Source organism: Cavia porcellus, unplaced genomic scaffold, assembly GCF_034190915.1.
Source record: "Cavia porcellus strain 051 isolate PalLab524CR breed Dunkin Hartley unplaced genomic scaffold, mCavPor4.1 scaffold_17, whole genome shotgun sequence".
NCBI lineage: Eukaryota > Metazoa > Chordata > Mammalia > Rodentia > Caviidae > Cavia > Cavia porcellus.
The window spans coordinates 29,746,916-29,770,580 of record NW_026947500.1 but is presented as its reverse complement, the minus strand read 5'-3'; the positions used below and the strand labels follow the sequence as shown (position 1 = coordinate 29,770,580).

The window sequence follows — 23,665 nt, the reverse complement described above, 5'->3', positions numbered from 1 at the left end:
ATGAATGACCAGCATAGAAAAGAATTAAGAGTTCCTAAAAAAGTACAACAACAGAAATTCCAAAAGATTAAAAATTCTACCATGGTGGCACATGCTTCTTAGGAGGTTGAGGCAGGAGGATTGCCACAAGTTTGAGGCTGGCCTCAAACTGTGGATTACACAGTAAGTTCAAGGCCAGCCTGAGTTATATAGCAAGACACTGTCTCAAACAAACAAACAAAAGTAAAAACAACAAACATGCAAACAAAAAATTCTATCAAAAGTACGGGCAACAGAAGTGACCGATAGCTGGGCGTGGTGGCTCATGCCTGTAATCCCAGCACTCGGGAGGCTGAGGCAGGAGGATCATTTCGAGTTCAAGACCAGCCTGGGCTACAAAGTGAGCTCAAGGCCAGCCTGAACTGCATATCGAGACCCTGTCTCAAAAAGACAAAAAAAAAAAAAAAAAAAGAAGTGATCAATGTGAGGACAGAATGTCAGAACTAGAAGACAGATCTGTTGTTAGTGAACAATTAGTGAGCAGTATCTTAAAAACAACAAGGCAATGTGAAAGATGCATCCAAATAGTTGACAGTGATGCAAATAAGACTAATTTAAAATTAACTGGAATTAGTGAAAAATCAGAAGATAGCACAAAGGGGATTTAAAAACTTTTTAACTGAAATAATAGCAGATGACTTTTCAAATATTCGAAAAAGTAACATACAGACAGTGAAGCACATAGGACCCCATATTGGCATGATCACAAAAGAAGCTCTCCACAGTATTTCACAGTCAGGATCCCAGAAGTCCAACAAAAGCACAGAGTCCTAAACGGTATCAGAGAAAAGCACTGAGTCACTTATAAAGGTAAAACCATTAGAATTACAACAGGCTTTTCAACACAAACCTTAATGCCACTAGAATTTGAAGCAAAATGTCACAAGCCCTAAAATAACTTACAACTCAGAATGATACATCCTGCAAAAATTTGTTTCAAAATTGATGAAGAAATAAGATATTTCCATGATTAAGAACATGTAAAGGGGCTTTCACCTCTGAAGTCCCATCATGGTAGCTGTTTATCCTTTCTTTTCCATCTTTTCCCCAATAAACTATCTTTTGTTATACCAAAAAAAAAAAAAAAAGCACCTAAAGGAAATCCACTTCCATCAAGGCAAACAGTTCTCAAAGATTATCACAGAAAGAGACAATGAGGCTAACAAGGACCTCAGGTGAAACAGAATGAATACACCAGGTAGGGTGAGTAGCTAAAAAGAAGGAAAGAAGGGGAAACAGCAACAGGCAAATAACACAATGAGAGGAGTAAGTCAGTATCTATCAGTAATTACTCTCAATGTGAATGGTCTCAATTCCCCAATCAAATGAAACAGACTGGCAGAAAAGAAAGAAAATCCAACAGCATGCTATACACAAAAAACACATCTAACTCAAAAAGAAATTCATAGACTAAAATTTAAAAGATGGAAAACTATGCAATGGGAACCCAATAGTTATGAGTGTAGCTATTTTTTTTTTTTAAGACAAAGTAGACTTCCAGCCAAAAGTGATCAGAAGAGACAAATAAAGTCAGTACATATTGGTTAAGGGAACAATCAATGGGAAGGGATAACAATTATTAACATATATGCGCTAAACAATGGCACACTCAACTTCCTAAAAAAATACTACTGGACAAAAAAGATCAGATAAACATCACCATAATTATAGTGGGGGACCTCAATACCCCAGTGTCACAAATAGAAAAATCAACAAAGAAATATCAGAATTGAATAAAAACTTTGAACAAATGAACTTAACAAACATTTACAAAGTTACAGGCAACAACAGAATATACATTTTTAGCAGTACATGAAACTTTCTCCAAAACAGACACATAGCAGACCATAAAGCATGCATAAGTAAAGGCAAAAGAATCAAAACTATACAGTGCATATTACCAGATAATAGTACAATGAAACTAGAAATTGATGGCAAAAGAAAACACAGAAATTATGTAAATCAAATAATACATCCTTGAATAATCAATGGGTTACTGAAGAAATTAAAAAGGACAAATTTCCAGAGCTAAACAATAACGCCAGTAGAACACACCAGAACTTACAATAGTGAAAGCACACCTACCACGAAAGAGGAGTTTATAGCTGTGAATGCCCACATATTAAAAACAGTGAGCCCAAATAACCCAACCATGGTCCTAAAAAGGTCCCTACCTTAAGGTCCTAGAAAAGTAAGAACCACCCAAATTCAAAGGTAGTACAAAGAATAAAATTATAAAGATCGGAGGAGAAATTAATGAAGTTGATACTAAAATAACAATACAAAGAATCAATGAAATCAGTGAATCAGTGGTGGTTCATGCCTGCAATCCCAGCACTCCGAAGGTAAGAAGATGGCTGGAAGTTCAAAGCCAGCCAAGTGGCTACAAAGTGAGTTTACAGCCAGTCTGAACTACACAGTGACACCCTGTTTCAAAAAACAAAACAAGACTAAATAAAAAAGCAAAAAAAGCTAGTTCTTTCAAAGAATGAAACAGACAAACCCTTAGCCGATCTTACCAAAAAAAAAAATAAATAAATAAAGGAAAAAATCCAAATCAATGCAATTAGAAATGAAAAAGATGAAATCCTATCAGACTGCTAAAACCCAAAAGACTGTTAGTAACTACTTGGCAAACCCATATGCCAGTAAATTGGAAGGTCCAGAAAAAATGGATAGATTCTTAGATACATACAAATTCCTAAAACTTAACCAAGAATATATTAAAAACATGAATAATCCAGTAACAGGTAATAAAACTGAAGCAGTAATAATTAAAAAACCTCAAACCTACCAACTAAGAAAAGCCCAGGTTCTCATGGATTCACTGCTAATGCTACAAGCACTTCAGGGAAGACCTAACACCAGTATTCCTCAAATTCTTCAATGAAATTGAAAGGGAAGAAGTATTCCTAAAGTCATTCCTGAAAGCTAACACTACCCCAATCCTAAAACCAGAGAAGGATACAACCAAAAAAGAGAACTATAGGCCAATTTTTTTTAATGAACACTGACTTAAAAAACCTCAAAGAGATACTCGCAAAAAAAAATCATCGAAAAGATACATCATGACCAGGTAAGCTTCATCCCAAGGGATGCAAGGATATTTGTTAGTTACTTGTTTCTCCTTGCTGAGACAAAATACCCAAAGCCCAAAATTAAAGAGGAAGGTTTATTTAGCTCGCAGTTTGTGAAGATTTCAGTCCAAAATCTGCTAAGTCCAAGGGAGGCTCATGGCAGAGGGCAAGTTCATGGCAGTGGAAGATAGCAAAAGCAAAAAGAGAAAACAGGAGGCATGTTACAGAAGACTCCTTGTGTCTTCACATTGTATGCAGGGTTATGCCACCCTTGGATAGGTGTAGCATTCGCACCATAGTCCATCCCAGCATGGACCATGACTGCATGAGGCTTTGGAGGGACATCTAGACACAAACCGCAACAGATGGCTCAACATCTACAATTATTACAATTAATAAATGTAATTCACTGCATAAACAGAGGAACAAAAATCACATGATCATCTCAATAGGCATAGAAAAGGCCTATGATAAAATCCAACATCCATTCCTGATAAAAACCCTGAATAAAATAGGTATAGATGGACTTTATCTCAATCTGATAAAAGCCATTTATCACAAACCTACTACCAACATCATATTAAATGGGGAAGAACTGAATATAGGGGTATTAAAAAAAAAAACCACAACAAAACAAAACACCAGACATATGAATCAATGGAGCAGAATACAGTAATGATGGTAAACTTTTTAGAGACCAAGTGCCTAAACTACAGCCCCAAACCCACCTATTTATCATAAAAAGCCAATACTGCAACTAAATCTGAACATGAGGTTTTAGTTTAGAAAACATAACATGGTCATTTTGTTAAAGTCCCTACCAGAGAGGAGGTTACAGTGTTTTGCTACGTACAGCGAAATCTGAAAGCTGGCAGTTATCAGATGATTTGTTTTAGAAAGATAGTTATAAAAACTCAGATACTGGAAATGATATTTCCTCAATTTTCCTTCCAGAAACCGTTTCCTTTCAGTTTCACCATGTTTAGCAACACTTCTGTGGCTGATGTCAAAGTGCCATTGACACTCTGTGCAACACACAACACTCACTAAAAAGAATATGTAACCCTTTCCTACTGTGGTCAGTCACGCCAAATGACTTTGTCCGGGCCTCTTGGAATGACTTTCCACTATCTTTTTTTTTTTTGCTGTAGTCATTTTATGATCTTCAAGACTTAGAGTCTACAAAACTACAAAAAATTTTTTTAAAATGAAGTACAAATCTATCCTTATACCAAAACCAGCAAACATTCTTAGTGATTCTCAGCTGGTGTTCCTCTGAAATTTGGCTGACCACCAGTCCAAAAGGGCAAAAGGGCTGACCACCACCAGCTTTTCTACTGCTCTGAAAAAGGCAGCTGAGTGCATTTCCTACCTGTGGGGGCTCCTGCTAAAATCACAGCCAGCCCAAGCAAATATGAGCTTGCTCTTATTTTCATAAATTCTTCATGAACAACTGAGTACGATACTGCAGATTCAAACATGCCAGGGGGATAGCATAAGATTACAAGAATTTCAGCCTCTTAATTAGGATATCTCTTTGCTAAATCTTAGATATTAAATTTCAATTTTTTCTAAGAAAATTCAAAGCTAAAATCTTGTATCAATAAAAATGAATGTATTAAAAGTCATAGGCAGAAAAAAAAAAGTCATAGGCAGTCCAAATATACACATACCCTTGGCAGCACACTGACTGGCCATGTGAAAGCTTAGCTAAATCTCAGCTGATAAGTCTTGGTTAATGAGATGCGACTTGTTACTGGTTGTCACCACTATTACTTTCTGAGAACGTGCATGGCCCTTATGTACACTGTTGTCTGATGCTCAGCTACGGGGGCAATTTGGCTTGTGTGCCCACAGTCAGGGCTGTGTGCTGCTGTGGCATGCATACCATAGGTTTGCCACCACTGGAACAGAGGATACAGAAACAACCTCAAGCACGTTCAAATATTTGATCTTTCACAAAAACATACACTGGAGGAAAGGCAGCCTCTTTAATAAATGGTGTTGAAAAACTAGCTATCTACATACAGAAGATTGACTCTAAACCATACATCTTACTACATACTACACTAAAATCAAAATAGATCAAAGAACTAAATGTTAAACCAGAAAAACTTTATCTGCTAGAAGATCAAATAGGTAAAACTCTTAAAGGATTTTCTGACAGAACTCTTGTACAGTAAATAGCACCAAGAATCAATAAATGGTATCATACCAAATTAAAAATCTTCTGTGCAGCAAAAGATACAACCAATGGAGTGAAAAGACAACCTACAGAAGGGGAAAAAATTTTTTGCCAGCTATTCCTGAGACAAAGGACTAATGCCTAACATATATAAAAGATTCCCCAAAAGTTAGGTTTCCTGCAAAATAAGATCCAATCAAAAAATGGGCAAGTAAAATAATATACTTCTCAGAGGAAGTACAAATGGTCAACAAAATACATGAAGAAGTGTTCAATAGCACAAAGCATTTAAGAAAGGAAAATTAAGACATTAAAATTCAATCTTACTCCAGAAAAAATGGCTATCATCAAGAATTCAATTAATAAAAATCTTGGTGAGTCCTCAGGAAAAAAGGAACCCTTCTACATTGTTGCTGGAAATATAAACTACTAAAACCATTATGAAATCAGTAAGGATGTTCCTCAAAAACTAAAACTAGAAATTTCATTCTCCTTTTAGGTATCTTCCCCAAAGAGTTAAAGATACATATTGTAGGCTGGGCATGATTGTTTAAGCTTGTAATCTTAGCAGTCAGAAGCTGAAGTAGGTGAATTACCAGAAGTTCAAGGCCAGCCTGGGTTACATAGCAAGACCCTGTCTCAAAACAACAAAGAGAGACAGAGAGACACAGAGAGAGAGAGACAGAGAGACAGAGAGAGAGAGAGAGAGAGAGAGAGAGAGAGAGAGAGAGAGAGAGAGAGAGGAGGGGAAGAGAAGGAAGGGAAAAGAAAAGGAAAGGAGAGGTAATTGTATTACAGTGATACGGGTATACCCTTGTTATGTGTATACTCTTGTTTACAGCACCACAACTCGTAACAATTAAATTTTGGCAGCAACTTAAATGTTCATCAACAGACAAATGGATAAAGAACATGTGGTATTTACATGCAATGGAGCACTACTCTGCCATAAAGAAGGATAAACCCAAGTCATCCGTAGGAAGGTGGATGCACTTTGAGACCACACTGTTGAGTGAAGTAAATCGAACACTCACCCAAACATATGAGAAACCCAAAACACAAATAATGAGCAAGATGGAAGGCAGATAATAGGAAGTAAGGAGATTTTTCCGAAATTGGAAATGGATCAAGCGATGGAGGAGGGGGCATGGCGGGGAGAGAAAAAGAATGAAGATACATTATCTACCTGTGCCAGCTCCCCACAGGGAAAGTGATCATTGTGGACTATAAACGTTTACTACTAAAAAACAAAACAAAGAAAGAACAACAACGTAAGAAAGCAAATCACAGGCCAACAAAAAGCAAAAGGAAACTACTTCTAAGGCTCGCTGCCTTGTGGTGCTCTTGGTGCCCACACAAGGCCCTGCCTGGTCACCACCACCACACAGGGACCCAAGCCTGGCCAGGCCCATGGCAGGCTCTGATGCCTCTGGCAGGCAGACAGCTGCCCAGGCTGCTTCTGAGGATGCTCACCCCAAGCCATAATCTCAGTAATGGCTCAAAGGTGTGTGCTGCCAAAACTGTCAGAGACCTGACTGGGCTCTTTCTTTTTATTTTTATCGGTATTGGGGATCGAACTCACGACCGCCTGCTTGCAAGGCAGGTGTTTATGCTGCTGAGCTAAATCCCCAGACCCGACTGGGTTCTTTTTAATCGACTCAAATGCTTTAAACCACAGAGGGCCCAGGTTTGTAAAGTGGGCCCTGGGTGTCCACCACTGAACCTTTTATTAACTATGAGTCAGGGCAGGCCCCATCACCCTTCTCACACCATGTCGTGTACACTGCTGCTGGCCTGTGGGGCCAGGACTTAGCTCCTCCTGAGCCCTACGTTTTCTTCTGCCATCTTGCCTCTAGCTCTCTGGTCCTTTTCTCAGCACAGGCCAGGGACCCGGTTCCTGTCTCTCTCCAAGCCCCTCTCCTGATCAGGCCTACCATGTCTTTCTCAAGGTACAGCCCACCAGGATGCTGCCCTGCTTGGACAGTGCCAACACTAAATGTTGCCTTGCTGTGACCCCTATGACAGGCTCTGCACAACCAGGGCTGGAAAAACTTTAGGTGCAACTTTATGTTACACAGAGGCCCCCAGGGCACCATAATGTCTGCTACCAACCCCACTGAGAAGGTGGGCAAGGATCCACCTTTTAAAATATCACAAGGAAAGTAGCTGGCCAGGGCCCAGCACATGCTGCATCCTCAATGGATATGAACAGTTATCCACTGATCCTGATTCACTTGCAGTACAAAGCCAAAGATCTCCTCAATGATGCTTATTGCTATTAAACCAGTTTTTAAAAATTGGCCCAAACCCTGAAGCATTCAGACTTAGCATTCTCCAATTCTGACAAAGAATGTCAAAGAATGAGGGAATGGATAGGCATTCCTGGGGAAACTCAAGTTCAAGGCTGGCTGCCATGCCTGTGGGCAGAGAACAGTGACACTGAGAGCACTGGCTCCCAGCAGGAGGTCCTAACTGACTCAACTCAACAGCAGACAAGCCACACTCCAGTGCACCCAGCCTAGTGTCACCAGGAGCACAAATAAATCCCAGTGCCAACCATGGGCAGCTTCAGGGCTGGGCTGGCCACAGGGCCTCTCATCCTGCCTCTCTCCTCAGAACAAGCAGACACACGGCCCCTCACATCCAATTCCAGACCAGCACCAGCTGTCCTAAGTCATATGATGCTCTCACCAGGAGCAATTCTGTCCCTTAGGGTACCTTTGTGGGTATAGCACTGGCAAGTGGGACATGGTGGGTCCAGCTGGAGATGTTGCTAAATACCCTACAGTGCATGGGCAGCCCATGCAGGATGGCCCCATAGAGCAGCTGCAGTGCTGAGGGCAAGTGGCCTGGTGCAGTGTGACAGGAAGGGTCACTCTCTGTTCTCTGGGCGACCAGCCTCACCTTTTTTCTCCCGGGCAATCTTCCGAACGCCTTCCCTAAATTCCGACAGTACTTGCAGATAGGGCATGACTGTGGACTCGAGCTGTGGAAAGAATGGTTCTGCTTCAATGAGAGTGGCTGACCACCTGCACTTACAGCTGACTACCTAACAGTTCAGCAGTCACATGGCAGGGCAGGGACAGTGTGGGCCACACTGCTGTCCCTGGAACTCCAGGGACATGTGAACATGTCTAAATGTACATTCTTCTTTCCAGTATGGGCAACAAGGTTTTAGCCTTTGAGCAAGACCTCCCCTGCCTCTAAGTCATGCAGCAGTTTGATAAATAAAAATAAAAGATTAACAGACACCCAGCTGGTTGGGTCAAACACTGCAGCCCCAGTCCTCCTCTGAGTCTGACTCCTTGCAGGGAGGCTCCAGGCTTCCAGAGCAGTTTTAGGCCTTTATCTCCAGCCATACTGTGACAGCCCACGCAGGCCTCAGTGCAGGGGAGAGGAAGTACTTATCCCACTGTCATGAGGGCTCCGGGATGGCTTTGGGGTCTGTCTGAAGGATATCTGGGACTGGTGGCCTCTGGTGGTTTGGGTGACCACACTGGGGGACATGGCCAAGGGGTCAGCACTGATGAAGCTTAGGAGCAAGGGTCACCTCTCTGGCTCCCATAGCACTTTGGTCTTGGAAATCAATCCATGAAATTCACCTCATGTGAGGTGCAGCCTTATAGGGCTGGGCAGAAACTTACACCAGACCGGGTCTGATTTTGATATTGTGCCCAGGATCTGTCAGCAAGCCGAGTCCTTGAATGGCTGGCTCTTAGAAGGGGAAGGGAAAAGTGGCCATGCTGGGGATGCCTGATGCCTCATGTGGTAAGGTGGCCTAGACCACAGCCCCATGCAAGAGTAAAGACAACTTCCTAAGTTTAAAGGTAGACTGATTCTAACTTCAGAGGCGTTTTGGTTTCTGTGTTTTCAAAGAAATGCTTTACTATCACTTGCACAAAAGAACAAAGGAGTTACGAGGGCTTTTTTCCAAAAGGTACTAAAAATAGATTTACATACAGCAAAGCTGAATAATCAGGGGACCCACAATCAGCTCTGAGGCTGACAAAAGGCTTGGGTAGGGCGAGAGGTGGGCAGGTCTCTCATAGTGCGGACGTTCTCCTTCTTGGAAAGGTGGCTGGGTGCGTCTGCAGTGCCATCAAGGGGTGGGGTTCCTTATGCCCCTCATCCATAGGAAGCTGGGGTATAAGCAGGTATTGCTGGTGCTGGGGTGAACGCAGTGGCAGAGTACTGCTCTTGCCTAGCATGAGGAAGGCCCTAGGATTAATCCCCAGCATTGCCAAAAAAAAATAAAGCAAGCACACTGAAGGTTTTGTAGAAGGTAGGTGTGGTGGTGCATGCCTGTAATCCCAGGTACTTAAGAGGCTGAGGCAGAAGGATCACAAGTGCAGGTCAGCCTGAGTAACTTAGTGAGACCCTGTCTTAAAATCAAAAAAGGCACTAGCTTAGGGTGCATGAGACTCTGGCTGGGTTCAATATCCAGGAACACACACACACATACACGCACATGTACACACACACACCAATAGAAGAAAAAAAGGAAGACTGTCTTTTTACATGGTACCAAGCTCCTGCTTTCATTAGGTGATACATTTAAATGCTGATACATATGCTCTAGTCAAATAATTATAGAGCATTCTCCAGGGGAGGAGGAGGAAGGACATCTATCAGCACACTGTCCTCACTAGCAGAGATGAGGGATAGATGATGCTCGTGACGGGCACGTACCACTGTGGATACAGAAGCCAACAGCAGGCAAGAGGGGTTCATTCCCAATGGGTCCTGCTCGCTCAGGCTCGGTATGCAGAAGGCTCTGCATGATAGCCACCTCCTGCCTTCTGGGTGGCAGCTGCTGTCCCAGGGCATGTGGGCTATGCTGATAGATCCTGGGCACAATATCAAAATCAGACCTGGTCTGGTATAAATTTCTGCCTAGCCCTATAGGGCAGAGGTGGATGATGTGTATTCCCCACTCAACATAAGCGCTGTGCCTTTTGTATGTACATGGGTGTACATGGGACCTGAACACACGACACATGTACAAGTACAGATTAGTAGAGTTGGCTTTCTGTGCCATAAGGTTCCACATTCAAGGATTCAACAACCACTAGACTGAAAATACTGGGGGGAAAAAACCAAACTGTATTTGTACTGAACTCAAGACTGCTTGTCATTATTCCCTAAACTATATATGACCCTTCACACGGCATTTGAATTGCACTAGGTGTTACCAATAATCCAACGATGATCTACAGTCTATAGGAGGATGTGCATAGGTTCTATATAAATTCAATACCACTTTCTTTTTGGTTTTAAATGAGGGGCCTGAGCATCTATGGGTTTTGGGGTCCTCAGGAGTCTTGGACCCCATCTCATGGCTATCCAGGGAAGACTGTGTTTTTGGTCAATTTGAGAATGAGGGTTCAGGACACCACATGGCTGAGGTGTGATCAAGGGTGAGAAGTGACTTGTTGGCTGGTGCTGAGACTGAGCTCACGTGACAGCATAGGGCCTTCACTCCAACAATGACAAGGCCATCCTGCACCAGGCTGCGGCATGGTTGGCATAAGTCAATGAGGAAGTGACCCCAAGCGGGACACTGTGTGTCCACAGCAAGAGTCCTGTGGCTTCCAGGGAAGGGAGTGGGAGGATGAGGGCAGAGGGGCAGAGGCCCAGAGCATGCACACTGGGTGGAGCAGAGGTCACGACAACAACAACTGCCCCTGGGGGCAACTACTGGCACTTGCTCTACTCACATTTAGGCTGGTTCCCGATCCTCCAATGGGGAACCCCAGGGAACTTTCCTCTTCAATGGCCCCAAAGATCTAAATAAAACAGACAGGATTTAACTGTATGCAGATGAAGTGACACAGCACACAGCACACATGGCTGGTGGCCCATCAAAACCAAGAGCTCCAGAAAGAACAGGTCTGAGAGCCCTAGAAACCCATCCTGAGGATACTTCATCCATCTAGGAAAAACCCTCGCCTGCTGCTCTTCCCTCTTCCAGACTAAATCCAAAGGAGGTCAGGAATAGGGACAGAGGACATGAGGCAGAGAGTCACTCCAGGGCCCCAGGAGCAAAAGCCTCAGGAGCATTGCCTCTGGATGCTGGCATTGTACAGGAACTGATTCTGCACATGTGTTTGTGGTCAAGGCCTCATCACTAGTTTTTGTTTTTCAAAGTACAATATGGGAGCAGAGAGAAGCTGAGGCAAAGAAATTGCTTTGCACAAAGGGTTCTACAGCTTTGATTTCTAACACAGAGTCCGTGCCAGGCAGACATCTCGCTTCGCAGGCAGGATACAGCACAAATGCCAGCAGAGGCTGGCTTCCACGCAAGGGACCTGGCGTACCTTTAGCATGTGGGTGAGATACAGGGCAACGCTCTCCAGCAGAGCCCGGTTGGGCCTCCTCCTGGCAGCCTTGCGGGCCGCCATATAGAGGTTGCACTGACTGACCAGGCTCCGCATTTCCTCCATGACAGTGCGGGTATCAACGTTATCACAGAGGGCTTTGTGTACTGCCATCTTCTTGTCATAAAAGCTGAGCGAGAGAGAGAGAAGAAATATAAATGATCAGAACGACACTAGGCAACCGCAGTTCTCCACCAGGTTCGACAGCCAGAGCAGTCCACCAGGAGGGGCAGCACATGCTGCGTGGCTTGCAGGATGTGACAGTGCTGACCTCCTCCGCTGCCACCAGGGCAGAACACGCTCATGCTCACGGCCCCACAGGAAAGGCCCCATCATACTTCTTATTCAGCTCTGCCTCTTCATCTTCCCACTTCTCAAACTGCCCGGTGATGTCAACGGGAGCACGGAGGATGTCTTTCACATTTAGGAAAAACTCCTGAAGTTAGAAAAGGCAACATTTCCATCTGCACATTTCAGATGAACTGTTCTCTTGAACTGATTTTACTTTGGGCAAATACTGAAGGACCACAATACACAAGACCACATTACACAAGAGGCCTCAAAGAAAGTGAAAGCTCTTTTATTGGGACAGAAACTGTTCCTACTTCAGCCTGCGAGATATTTGCTCAGCAGGAAGCCCTGAGTGACAGAGTGACATGTGCCTTCCATAGGAGAAACGTGACCTCTTCAACTCTCCCAAGCTGTGTGACAATTTAGGGAAGTGGCACCCAAGTTCTGACTTTGGTCACAAGAATGGTATGCCAACCCACCATGTGACCACAGTACCCTCACGCTAGCAGCAGCCAGTGCTGACCTCACAAGAGCTGAGGACTTACATTCATGAACTTCTCATACTGTAGTGCTGATTCCATGGTGTTGCTTGAATAATCCAGAGTGTCCTTCCAGGAGTGCATAAGGAAGGCTAGCCGCAGCTGCCGCGCTGAGGGGACACACAGCACAGGGATGCCGTTACTCCTGGAGAGGCCACCATCATCGTGCATCTGTGTGAGGTCCCATGAGTCTCCAGGAGAAGTCACACTTACCTGAATGCTTCTTCAAGGCATCTTTGATGGTGATGAAGTTTTTTAGTGATTTTGACATCTTACAGCCTGCAATCGTTAGGTGACCTGTATGCAGGAAGTACCTGACCCAGCAGTCATTTTCAAAGTAGGCCTGTGAGGAAAGAGACAGGAAGGATGGTGCGGCAAGTGCCAGGGGAGTGCCTGACTCTAAAGGCGCTGTTGTCTAGCTTGTGTGCACTGTCTTGCAGTAGCTGCTGCCTTTCACAGATGGGACAGGTGGGGCTTGAAAGGACTGCCCCAGGTCACCTGCCAGCAGGTAACACAAGTGGCTTAAATGTGAAGCTGTCTGTTGCCAAAGGCTGGCCTGTTCAGGTGAAGTGATCAAGATTCAAACTGTCTGCAGATCCTGGAACAGGCAACAAGTTCTAGCAGGAAGATCCTTCCTAAGGGCTGCTGAGACTCTTCCCCAGGCCATGACAAAGACACTGTGGCCTGCATCTAGAGAGGTGACCATGTTTACTTACCTCTGACTGCGCCAGCTCATTGTCATGATGTGGGAACCGGAGGTCGAACCCTCCTCCGTGAATGTCCATGGAGGCTCCCAAGAGCGTGCCTGCCATGGCAGAGCACTCGATGTGCCATCCTGGGCGGCCCTGGGGAAGGATGAAGGGCTCTTGCTGACCAACCACACTACCCACTTAGACCTTCACTGCTCCAAGTTAATAGGCCCTAAGCCTCCTGAATGTCATGGCAATAGGAACTCAAATCCACCCATGGAAAGATGAAAAACAACCTCTTAAGGAGTTCGACACTGGTCTTCTGCTGGTCAAGGCTTTGCTGAAGTCTAGGAATTCCTCCCAGAACCCCCAGCACTCAAAAGTGAGGAAGGGGAGCAGGACAGAGGGGAAGTAAAAATGATTAAGATGAGGTATGTGTACACACCAATTCCCCAAGATAAGTATAATTACTATGCATCACAAACATATTCTAATTTTTTAAAAAGTGGCAGCTGGCCATTTCCCTTCCTGCAGCACTCTGCAGTGGGGCCTGTGGTCACAGGAATGTCATGGGGTCACCTTGCCTTCTGGAGTCAAGAAAACTCAGCTTAGGAGTCACAATACATCAGAACTAAGGAGGCTTGGAGGCAGCTGAATGTGACCACACTCCAACTCACAGAGAGGGAAACTGAAGTCTCAGGAAAACAAGTGGCTCATCCAGGGACCCAGGAAATCTCTGTGATGTCAGGTCTCCTAGCCCTGCGGTTCTGCACTGGGGGTTCAGCAGGCAGTGTCCCAGTGCAGAGCCACCTCTCAGGGAGACCTCTTAAGAGTATGACTGATGGGACTGTCCTACAGTACGGTCTCTTCCCACCACGCCCAGCCTCATGCCATCTCGGCCCCTCACTTACCTTCCCCCAGGGGCATGGCCAGGAGGGCTCTCCTGGCTTGGAGGCCTTCCACAGGGCGAAGTCATTAGGGGAGCGCTTCTCACTCAGGCGGTCTGCAGAGACGCTCAGGTCACCTGTGAGTGAGCAAGGGAAAGGGGAAAGTGACTCAGTGGCAAGCCCCCACACCAATGCCCACCCTGCAGCAAGCCTTCTTCATTGGCTTAGTAGCTTGGCTCGGGCGCTCCCAAGCGTGCCGGCAGAAACCAGAGCCAACCTGTGCCTAGATAGGTGACACTGCTCATCAGCTCCCAAGCCAAACTCCTGTGCCAGATTGGCTGTAGCCCCAGGGCCTATGGCTGCACTCACCTCTCCATGCCCCCCACAAGTAGATCGTTGGCCTCTGGATGTGCACTTGTATAGAACATTCCTGTGGGCTCCAGCCTTCTTGCTGGAGCCTTTGGATCTTTAGCACGGACAGACCCTTTATGCTCTTCTACGTTTCACTCTGTGGGTAGCACTGTAGGTCAATTGTGTAATTTCTGTGTCTTACATTAAATCTGATTCAGAACATGTCCAGTCTTTTCAGGAGCCTTGCCCCAGCCCTGCAAGATCTTGTCAGCACTGACTAATACAAGCCTCAAACTGTTTGGTGAGTTGGCTGAGCTAAGACGTCCTGCTCCAGCAAAGCACCCCAGGACCAGCTCTGGTCTTTGAGGATCTGCTTGGCCCTGCATCTTCCCCCAAGTGCTATCACTGTCAGTGGAAAGACCCAGAACAGGAAGGTGGTTCTGTCCCAGAACCCCAGCTTGTGCCTCCAAGTGCTGCTCCAACTTTGGAGAAGCCAAAGGCAAAGGGACAGTACTTTCCTAGGGGGTGGCCGGGGGAAAACAGTGCTGAAGTTGTTCTAAAACACAGGCGTGTGACAACAAAACCTGTTCCATACTGCACATGGAGCACATGAACAGGGCTACATGATCATCATCTTTGAACCCAGGAATAATTACTGCTTATATTGCAGTGTAATGATTTACATACAGCATGTAGGACAGACCCCACCCTTGTGTCCAGCTGTCTCCTGCTGCTCTGCCACCAGTGGTTGTCCAGAAGCATACCTGACCTGGCTCTGTGACTTTTTTTTAGCCACCCTTCACTTGTCAGATAATAGATAGCTAGATTTCTGTTGCCCAGCTGAATACTTACTCAAAAATGTTTGTGTCTGATTTTTTTTTTTTATCTTTTTATCGGTACCGGGGATCGAACTCACAACCACCTGCTTGCAAGGCAGGTGCTTATGCCGCTGAGTTAAATCCCCAGCCCCCTGATTTCTTTTTAAAAGTAATGAAAAATTTATAACAAAGATGTCACTGTTTGATGTTTGCTAGCTTTTTTTTTTTTTTTAAATTCAGAACTGAGACTGGAACCTAAGGCCTGATGAGTACTTGGCAGATGCTGTACCACTGAGCCTTACCCCCAGGCCTTGTTCCAAATTTGTTAAGAGAAATAAATTACATAATCCGTTTTGTTCTCTCCTTCTTGGTCTCATTTCCTGTGACCTCACGGGCTTGCAAGGTGTTCACTGGAGGCCGGGCTCCTCTCAGGAGCTGCTGTCACCTGGTTTCCCCAGTGTGTGCACTGAGTATGTAGAATGAAAGTTCTAGAGTGGTAAGGGCCCCTACCACTTGATTTTTGTTGCTGCTCACTCTTACTTAGAGTGAGCAGGCTATCATGAGACCACATGCCTGGTATCACCTGCCCCCTTCTGTGCCACCTGAGTCCCTGAAGATCAGTGGCGGGGACAGCATAGAGGAAAAACTACACCAAGTGCTTTAGTGAGTGGTGTGGGCTGTGAGGAGGTCTGATGGGGTCACAAGGCAGGTGGCAATGTCCTTATGGGCATTGGGCTCTACACCTACTGTTCTCAGAATCTGAACTCTAACTGTAAGGTTAGTTTAAGAGAACAGGTCCAAGAATCAAGGAAAAGGACAGCCAGATGGGGTCCCACAGCAAGAATCAAGTGCTGGGGGTCCTCACCACTCTGGAACTTTCCTTCTGCATACTCATTTGCTGGTCTTCACCCCTGCCTCCTATGCTGGGCCTGTCTCTCTTGGTATATCCACATCGCCACAGCGTGCTGCCACAGTTCCCTCTAGGGACTTATAAAACGCTCTTATATCTACAGATTTATTCTGTTTCCATCCTATAGGCTGCAAGTGTTCCTACTTTATTAATCTTTGTGAAGAACCAGTTTTGGCTTGTTAAAGTATTTCCATCTCAAAACTCTGCCATTAGTTTTATTCCTTCCCCTGCTTTCTATCCGCTTGGTGCTTTTCTTCCTTGGCTTTCTGCCTGACTTCCTGGCTCAGTATTTCCTCCTCTGTTTATTCACAGCCCCCCTTCACCCTCCCGGCGTTTGGGCACCCCTTCAGGACTGTGAGTGCTTTGGCTGTCATCCAACTTTGACCCTCCCTGTGTTCCTCTGCAGCTTCCCTCCTTTGAGGAACTTAGGAGCATAAACCTCCAGGTGGGTCTGTAAATCTCACGTGTCCCCTAAAGTCGGCACCTCACCCAACTGCCCTGTGCTGGGAGAACCTGGTCTCCATGAAAGCAGTTCTTTGGGACGGCGTAGATTGCCTTCTGCTGTCTGGCATGTGGTCTACGTGCTTAAAAGAAATCTTAGACTGCACCTGTTAACTGTATTCCAAGCTTTCATGCCCTGATTAATTCCTGGCCTGCTATCACTATCCACTCTGAGAAGTGTACAAACACAGGTGTGCTGGGCTCTTTCGGTTCCTGGAATGTGGGGCGGTCTGGGGTTGAGTCCTCTTGGCAGACAGATTCTTTATCACTATGAACTTACCTGTTTCACATCTATAAATCAACACTGGAGTCTTAAATTCCATTGACATTTCTGTTGTTAAACTGGCTCAGGCTTTTTCTAGTGTCTGTATTGTCTTATTTGGTTTTAGACTCTGATTTTCAAAACTACAGTCCTAAAGGTCAAAAGTACTTGATTGAAATGTGCGTTTTAATGACCAAACTGCCTCTCAGAAACATGGAGGCAGAAGGAAACCGTCTGATGTAACAGCAATCCCTTCTCTGAAGTGATCTCTTCAGCTTGGATTCTAGGTATATCCTCACGCCCACTCATGGGGAAGTATGGAGAAAATGCTTATGCAAGTTTGAAATGTGATTCTGCTCAGCCTGCCAAAAATTTAACTCTCTGTTTAAAATATCTGAATCAAGATTATCAAATATGAGGCTTGGGATTTAGCTCAGTGGCGTAAGCGCCTGCCTTGTAAGCAGGCAGTCGTGAGTTCGATCCCTGGTACCAATAAAAAGGAAAAAGACAAAAAAAAAAAAAAAAAAAAAGATTATCAAATGTGAGTCACTCTGCACATATCCGGGCGCCTCAGGCCACCCCAACCTCACATATACAATTACACCATCCTGGAGAATCAGCACCCTGTAGGTACTATGCACCTACACAGACCATTGGCAGGATGCACAATGGTCTCTCTTTGTTTCTTAAGAAGCAATGCACATTATCTCTATGTGTGAAAAACCTCTAAAATTCCCACAGGAGAAACTTTATAATTCCCAGTGAATGCCTGTGATGGGCTCAGGACACCATGGTGGCCGTGAGGTAAACCCTGCTCAGGTATGTGTGAGGAAGAACTCCTCACTTGTGCATTGTGTTGTGTATTTACCTTCCCCTTCCTGAAGAGCTTTCTGGTCCCCAACAGCTTCAGGAACCAGCTTCCCATAGGAGTGTTTCTCACTGGAAGCAAACTTCACCGTGTCGAAGTAGACAGACCCATTAGATGCATAGCTAGAAAGTAACAGAGGAACCAGGAGGTCTAATGGTGTAGCAGGAAATGCTCCCCCTCCACTCCGTCAGTGTGTATCAGTTTCTCAGTTCCCCAGGTAATAGTTCCTGTTATAACTCCGGTTGTTCCTGTCTCTTACAAACAGCTTGGTCACTGTGATACACAGCTGGTTACTACAATGCACACTGTATAAACCAATCCTCAATGGATAGTCATTCTCCCTCTGTGTTTCCCCATTGCTTATCTCAAGATCAAGGCCTGATATTTTGGTACTGGGAATTGAACTCAGGACCTGAAAATCACTGGAGGCTGGACAGTCACAAGGTGTAAGGTTCACCCCAGCCTTTCTCCTGCTTTCCCTGTGGATATCCTGAGCCCACAGTAGCTGTTGTGGGCTGAGTGGAGCAAAGAGGACGCCTCCCACAATGAAGGTGGCTTCCTCACTGCCTGACAGCATGTTCTGCCTGGTGTTCTGGGGCCATGCAGTTCTAGCTTGGCCTTACCAGGTGATGACACGGCCCTGTGTGGCATACCTGTCTCCCCCTGAGTCTGCACTCTATCACCTGCTGGCCCTGCCATGACTCTCTAGAAACTTCCAGGTCTCCTGACCCAGGCTTATCCATGCAGCTCAGCTGACCACAATCTTATGCTGCCTGGCAGTGACCTGGGTTAAAAGGGGAGAAGGGCAGCACTATCCCTTCAGAGTTGGTGCTGATGCAGGCACCTCGCACACAGTCCTCACTCCTTCATCTAATCTGCACAGCTAGTTGGAGAGGGAAGCGACCTGAGGCTGGGTCCAGGGCCCCCACCAACAAGCAGGCTGGCCCTCCTTGAGTAGGATGGAGCAGGTAGGGCCTGAGTGCTGCCTACAGAGACCTAGGTTTGGCTGTACTCCCACCAGGGCCTCCTTTTGTGAACATTAACTTTCAAGCTGTAGGAAGTGTTTCTTGTGGTTGTGTTGGAGTAGACACCCAGTGCAGGATGACGTGTGTGTTAAAATTATAGCAACGAGGACACTGAAGAAATGCATACACCCTTGGGAACAACACACCAGGATGCACAATCTTAGAGCGTGCAAGTGATGCTGATGTACCCAAAGGCCCACGGTGTCCAAGTTCCTCACGATGCTGCTCTGGGACTACTATCCATGGCCTTAACGGCCCAGTTTCCTAGAAGACTTTGGGCCAAGTCCCTCCAGGGGCATTTCCACAGGGTGCTAGATCCATCTAGAGATGCTGATCAGCCAGATGCAAGCTCTTCAGCCCTGGGCTCAGCCAGAGAGCAAGAGGAAAACTGCTGGGGGCTCTGGAACAGGCTGGAATATGGGTCACCTGTTGCCTCTTGCTTCTGGCCTCCAGCAATGTGGTGGCATCTGTATGATTAGACACCTGTTATACCTATGATAGGTGCTATGAAATAAAAACCCCAAGGGCTTTGTTTTAAAACAAACTTAGGGGCTGGGGATTTAGCTCAGCGGCATAAGTGCCTGCCTTGCAAGCAGGCAGTCGTGAGTTCGATCCCCGGTACTGATAAAAAGGGAAAAAGACAAACAAAACAAAACAAACAAACTTAAAATGAGGCAACAACCCCAGGAGCTACATGCAAAGCAAAGTGCTAGCTGGGAATGAACGTGAAGGTGTGGTCAACCCCCCCAGTAATCTCAGAACTCAAGTGGGCCTGCATTGTGGACCTGAAGTTGGGGAGCTGCTCCCCCTGGAATGGTGAGAGGTAGAGGCAGAGCAAGGCCCTGTCCTGTGCTTACCCATAACCATTGTCCACAATCTTCTGGACGAAGTCCACAATTTCTGGCACATACTCACTGACCCGGGTTAAGACATCGGGAGGGAGGACCTGTTGGTGACAAAAGAGAGGCTCAGCATTGTCCCTCTCAACATTTCTGCTTCCTGTGAACACGGTCCATGAAAATGATGTTGCTGATTTACAAAACAAGAACCCTGCATGGTGTAAGGAATAAGTGATTATACTGGGTCTGGGGTAGAGGGGGTCCCCATCTGCTGACCACTGGGCTGCTCTAGGACAGGGCTCACCAGAGTTTCTCTGCTCCACTATCTATCTGTGTCCTAAGCCAGTGGCTTTAGCTGAGTCTTGGGTCCACTGCCTGTAAAATGTGAATCATAAGGTCATAGCTGTCCCCAGGATGAATTACAGAAAGAGCTGCTTCTTCCCTGTCCTTGACATGCTTGGGGATCTGTGGGCACTCCCCCTTCCCAGTCTTTTCTTTCCTCCTCCCTACCAGAGGTCTCAGGAAGCGATAATGATGATTCTAACAAGGGCTTGCCTTGCAATAGTTTTCCAATCTCAGAGTTCTGATTTACCTTCTGGGCATCCAAATGGGCAAGGCATAGAGACAATGAAAGTAAAAATTCTACATACAAAAAAAAAAGCCCTCTCCTGCTTTAGTTCAACACTGACTTAGCCACTTAACTGAGCCTGCAGAATGAATACACTGTGGATCACATGAGGGTTTCTGGCTTTACCAGAAAGGAAGATAGAAACTGAGGCCTGTGACCTGAGAGAGCAGAGAAGGGGCAGGCCAGGACACTCACATTCAGTGCTTCCATGTCTTTGTGGAATTCTTCTTCCCAGAACTTGGGTAGTTTGTAGAAAATGGAATTGTCAGTCACTTCGCTGCCACATGTGGAATCTAGCCAGTCAGAAAGCAAGTCCTTGGCCTCTTCCATCAATACCTAACCGACAAGAAACAGAACATCCAATGTGACCTGGTTTCCATGAGCACACCTATGTAATGCAGGTGGTGTGAGCCATTCAGGTCCCAAACTCAAAGACATGCAATGACTATACCGTGTTCTATAAGGAGCCATCATCTCTGGGGGACAGTGATGCTTACATGACCAGTTCACTGTAACTGTGCCCCCTGAGTGTGCCCCATGTCCCTTGAACCCTTGCCCATATATCTACTGGCACTAAGAAACATATTCCAACTGCATTCTCATCAGTTATTGAGGACATACCAGTCCTCAATCTCTCTTGGAGGAATCTAACATTTTTAGCTTTTTAGTTTAACCAGTAATGGGCATGTGGGGCCACCCAGGCAGTCTGCTTTTGAGTAGGAGGAACAAAAGGTGAGAGAAAGTACAGGAAGATGATCCAGCAGAGAATGGGGACACACGGGGTGGACAGAGCACCCAACAGGCTGGCAAGAAGGGGAAAAAGATACTGCATGGGTCAGTCTATGATGCATGCTCTGGCGATAGCTCCTGGTCAACATAGTACAATTGGCTAAAATGTGGCTGGACTTTGCCTGGCAAGGCGAGCACGTAGGATGCTCTGATCCCTCTCCACTGTGGTGGAGTGCCAGGGGAGACGGGGAGAAAAGGCTCAGCATGCCAGGAAGGCAAGGACTGTCTGTCCATCACTGTCTGGAAAGCAGACACAGGGCCTGCCCCAATTGCAGGCACAGAAACCTCCCAAAGATGGCCCCAAATGGACGTCAGACCATGACCCAGCAAGAAGGAAATCCTAGTTAAGGTCACCATACGCCCAAGGATGGGCAACCGTGAAAGAAGTCTGCAGAGACAACACCTGAAAGGCTTCTGATGTGACAGCTGTAAGATGCATAGGAAAAACAGCAAGGCCAGGTGTTCGAGAAACGAAGGAGGAGCAGAGTAGTGACTAACAGCAAGTCATCATGCACTGTGCTGCTCGAGAAGGGGTAGTGTAAGTCCAGGTTGCCCGGTTATACACCCATGCTACCATGTCCAGCTGAGCGTCAGAGAGCAGGCGGAGAAGGAGCCCGACCTGGCACATGAAAGGAGTGAACCAACAGCAGTGGTAACCACGTGAAGGCCAAAAGAAAACCAAGACAGCAGTGGTGCCACAAGTCTGACAAGTAGCGTGACAGAGCCCAAGCACCAGAGGGCAAGGTGGGATCTCATACAGGTACTCCAGACACGTGCTGGTAACAAGCTATTCCAAAACCACAGGCCACCAAAGTGAAGGAGAAGGACACAGGTTAGCAGTTTGGCCTCTGTGGGAAAGGTGGTGGCATGTAGACCCCCAGGCTGGTGCCAATCAGCCAGCTGTGAATATTTCCAGGAACTGTGTTACAGGCCAGGAAGTTGCCCCTTCAGGTTAACAAGAGGTAAAGAGCTGAACCCAGAGAACATGCAACACTCTTCTTAGGCCTAGAGAAGTGCAGTTGGCAGACTGTGCCCTAACTGCAGAGAGGTGAGGTCACATGGCAAATGGCAGCCCCAACCACAGAGAGGAGGGAACAGAGAAGCGGAGCTCCCTGGGCAGACTCACGGGCAGGGAACTTCTACAGGCTCAGTGTGGGGCGGGAAAGCTACAGCTCTACCTGGGGAACTACTGAGGCCTCGGGATGCCATGCCTGAGAATTAAAATCTCCAAGGGGAACCCGTCACAATTGTGACCTCCCACAAGTGTTACCGTGTCATCAGGATAAACATAGAGAAAAATATGCTTTCATGCTTCCAGCAGGAAGGGAGAGGAACATGTCTGTCTGTTTCAGGATACTGAGGATTTAACTCAAGGCCTTTGTATTCAGCCACATTCTTAGGGTTTTTTTTTTTTTTTTTTTTTTTTTTTTGAGATAGGGTCACTAACTTGCCAAGGCTAGCCTTGAATTTGTGATCCTCTTGCCTCACCTCTGAGTGTGAGGATCATAAGTATGTGGTGCCCTATGCCTGGCTAGGAGAGGCAAGATCCTAAAATATACCAGTATGCTCCATTTTTCTTAATAAATTTTGCCTGCTATGATCTGTAAGAATCATATGCTGAGAACTTAATTCCCAATGCAATAGTGCTAGAGGTGGGGCCTACCAGTAGGTGTTTAAATCAGGTCTCTCTCAACTGCAGTGCACTCTCTTGCCCTTCCTTCTGCCAGGGGCTGATAGAGCGATAGCACCTTGCTCCAATCAAAGGCCTTGATCTTGGACTATTTGGGGAAGGTGATACAGTGCTCAAGATGGATGGTGGAGACAACCACATAATAATAATGTGAATGTGTCTAATGCCCTGGAAGTGGTTAAAATGGTAGCTCTCGTATTATGTATGAATATTTTGCCATAATTCCTTTAAGAAAGGATATTAGAGGAACAATTGGGGAAAAGGTTTTATGGCAGACCTGCAGGTGACAAAGAAGCCTGACAGTATGTCCCGGCAGTACAGGTGAGCGGCTCAGCCCGAGGCACACACTGGAGGAGGAGCAGTGCTGTGCAAGGCCTGTCTCAGCAATGAGGCCCACATGAAGCAGTGTCCAAGGACTGCACATGTGGCTCAGAAATGGCCACACCAGCCAACTGTTATGTGGCCCAGAAGAGTTAAAACTAAAAAAAAAATTAAAAATTAAAAATAAAAGAGCTAAAATGGTACACTAAGGTGGGGAGCAGAGGACAGGGAGAAATAGTGGACAAAAGACACTGAGAAGGTTGATGCTGTTATGTCCTGGAGCTCGCACCATCTCTTGCAAAATCAAACTACTGTTTTCTAATAGGGGAGCTCAATTTATCTCCAATGATTTACCAGCAGGGGGTGCTGGCGGAAAGGAGACGGACCTTCCTGTGATTAGGTGGCTGGGAAGGCCTGGAGGAACAGAGCTGGGCACCCTGCCAGGGATCTGAAGAGAACATGCCAGCCAGTGAGACAGCCCAGCCCTGCAGGTACCCATGAACTGGCTGCTTACTTCAACTTCAAACCTGGTTTCTTTCTTCACCTGCTGCCACTAAGAAATGCAGAGAATGGTTCACT

General features: G+C 46.0%; 1 protein-coding gene across 4 annotated transcripts in view; it reads right to left on the bottom strand.

Moving 5' to 3' along the window:
* Positions 1 to 23,665, bottom strand: part of Cars1 (cysteinyl-tRNA synthetase 1) — a 54,307-nt gene that overhangs the window by 14,674 nt on the left and 15,968 nt on the right. For all 4 annotated transcript variants that reach the window (XM_005003037.4, XM_003468335.5, XM_063227716.1 and 1 more), the window contains 11 exons: positions 20,482 to 20,622; positions 19,677 to 19,765; positions 17,795 to 17,916; positions 14,109 to 14,221; positions 13,225 to 13,353; positions 12,722 to 12,851; positions 12,515 to 12,618; positions 12,017 to 12,114; positions 11,619 to 11,808; positions 11,019 to 11,087; positions 8,206 to 8,287 (listed from right to left, as the gene is read on the bottom strand). In XM_005003037.4, coding sequence (XP_005003094.1) covers positions 8,206 to 8,287; positions 11,019 to 11,087; positions 11,619 to 11,808; positions 12,017 to 12,114; positions 12,515 to 12,618; positions 12,722 to 12,851; positions 13,225 to 13,353; positions 14,109 to 14,221; positions 17,795 to 17,916; positions 19,677 to 19,765; positions 20,482 to 20,622 — 1,267 coding nt within the window. The remainder of the gene's footprint in view (positions 1 to 8,205; positions 8,288 to 11,018; positions 11,088 to 11,618; positions 11,809 to 12,016; positions 12,115 to 12,514; positions 12,619 to 12,721; positions 12,852 to 13,224; positions 13,354 to 14,108; positions 14,222 to 17,794; positions 17,917 to 19,676; positions 19,766 to 20,481; positions 20,623 to 23,665) is intronic.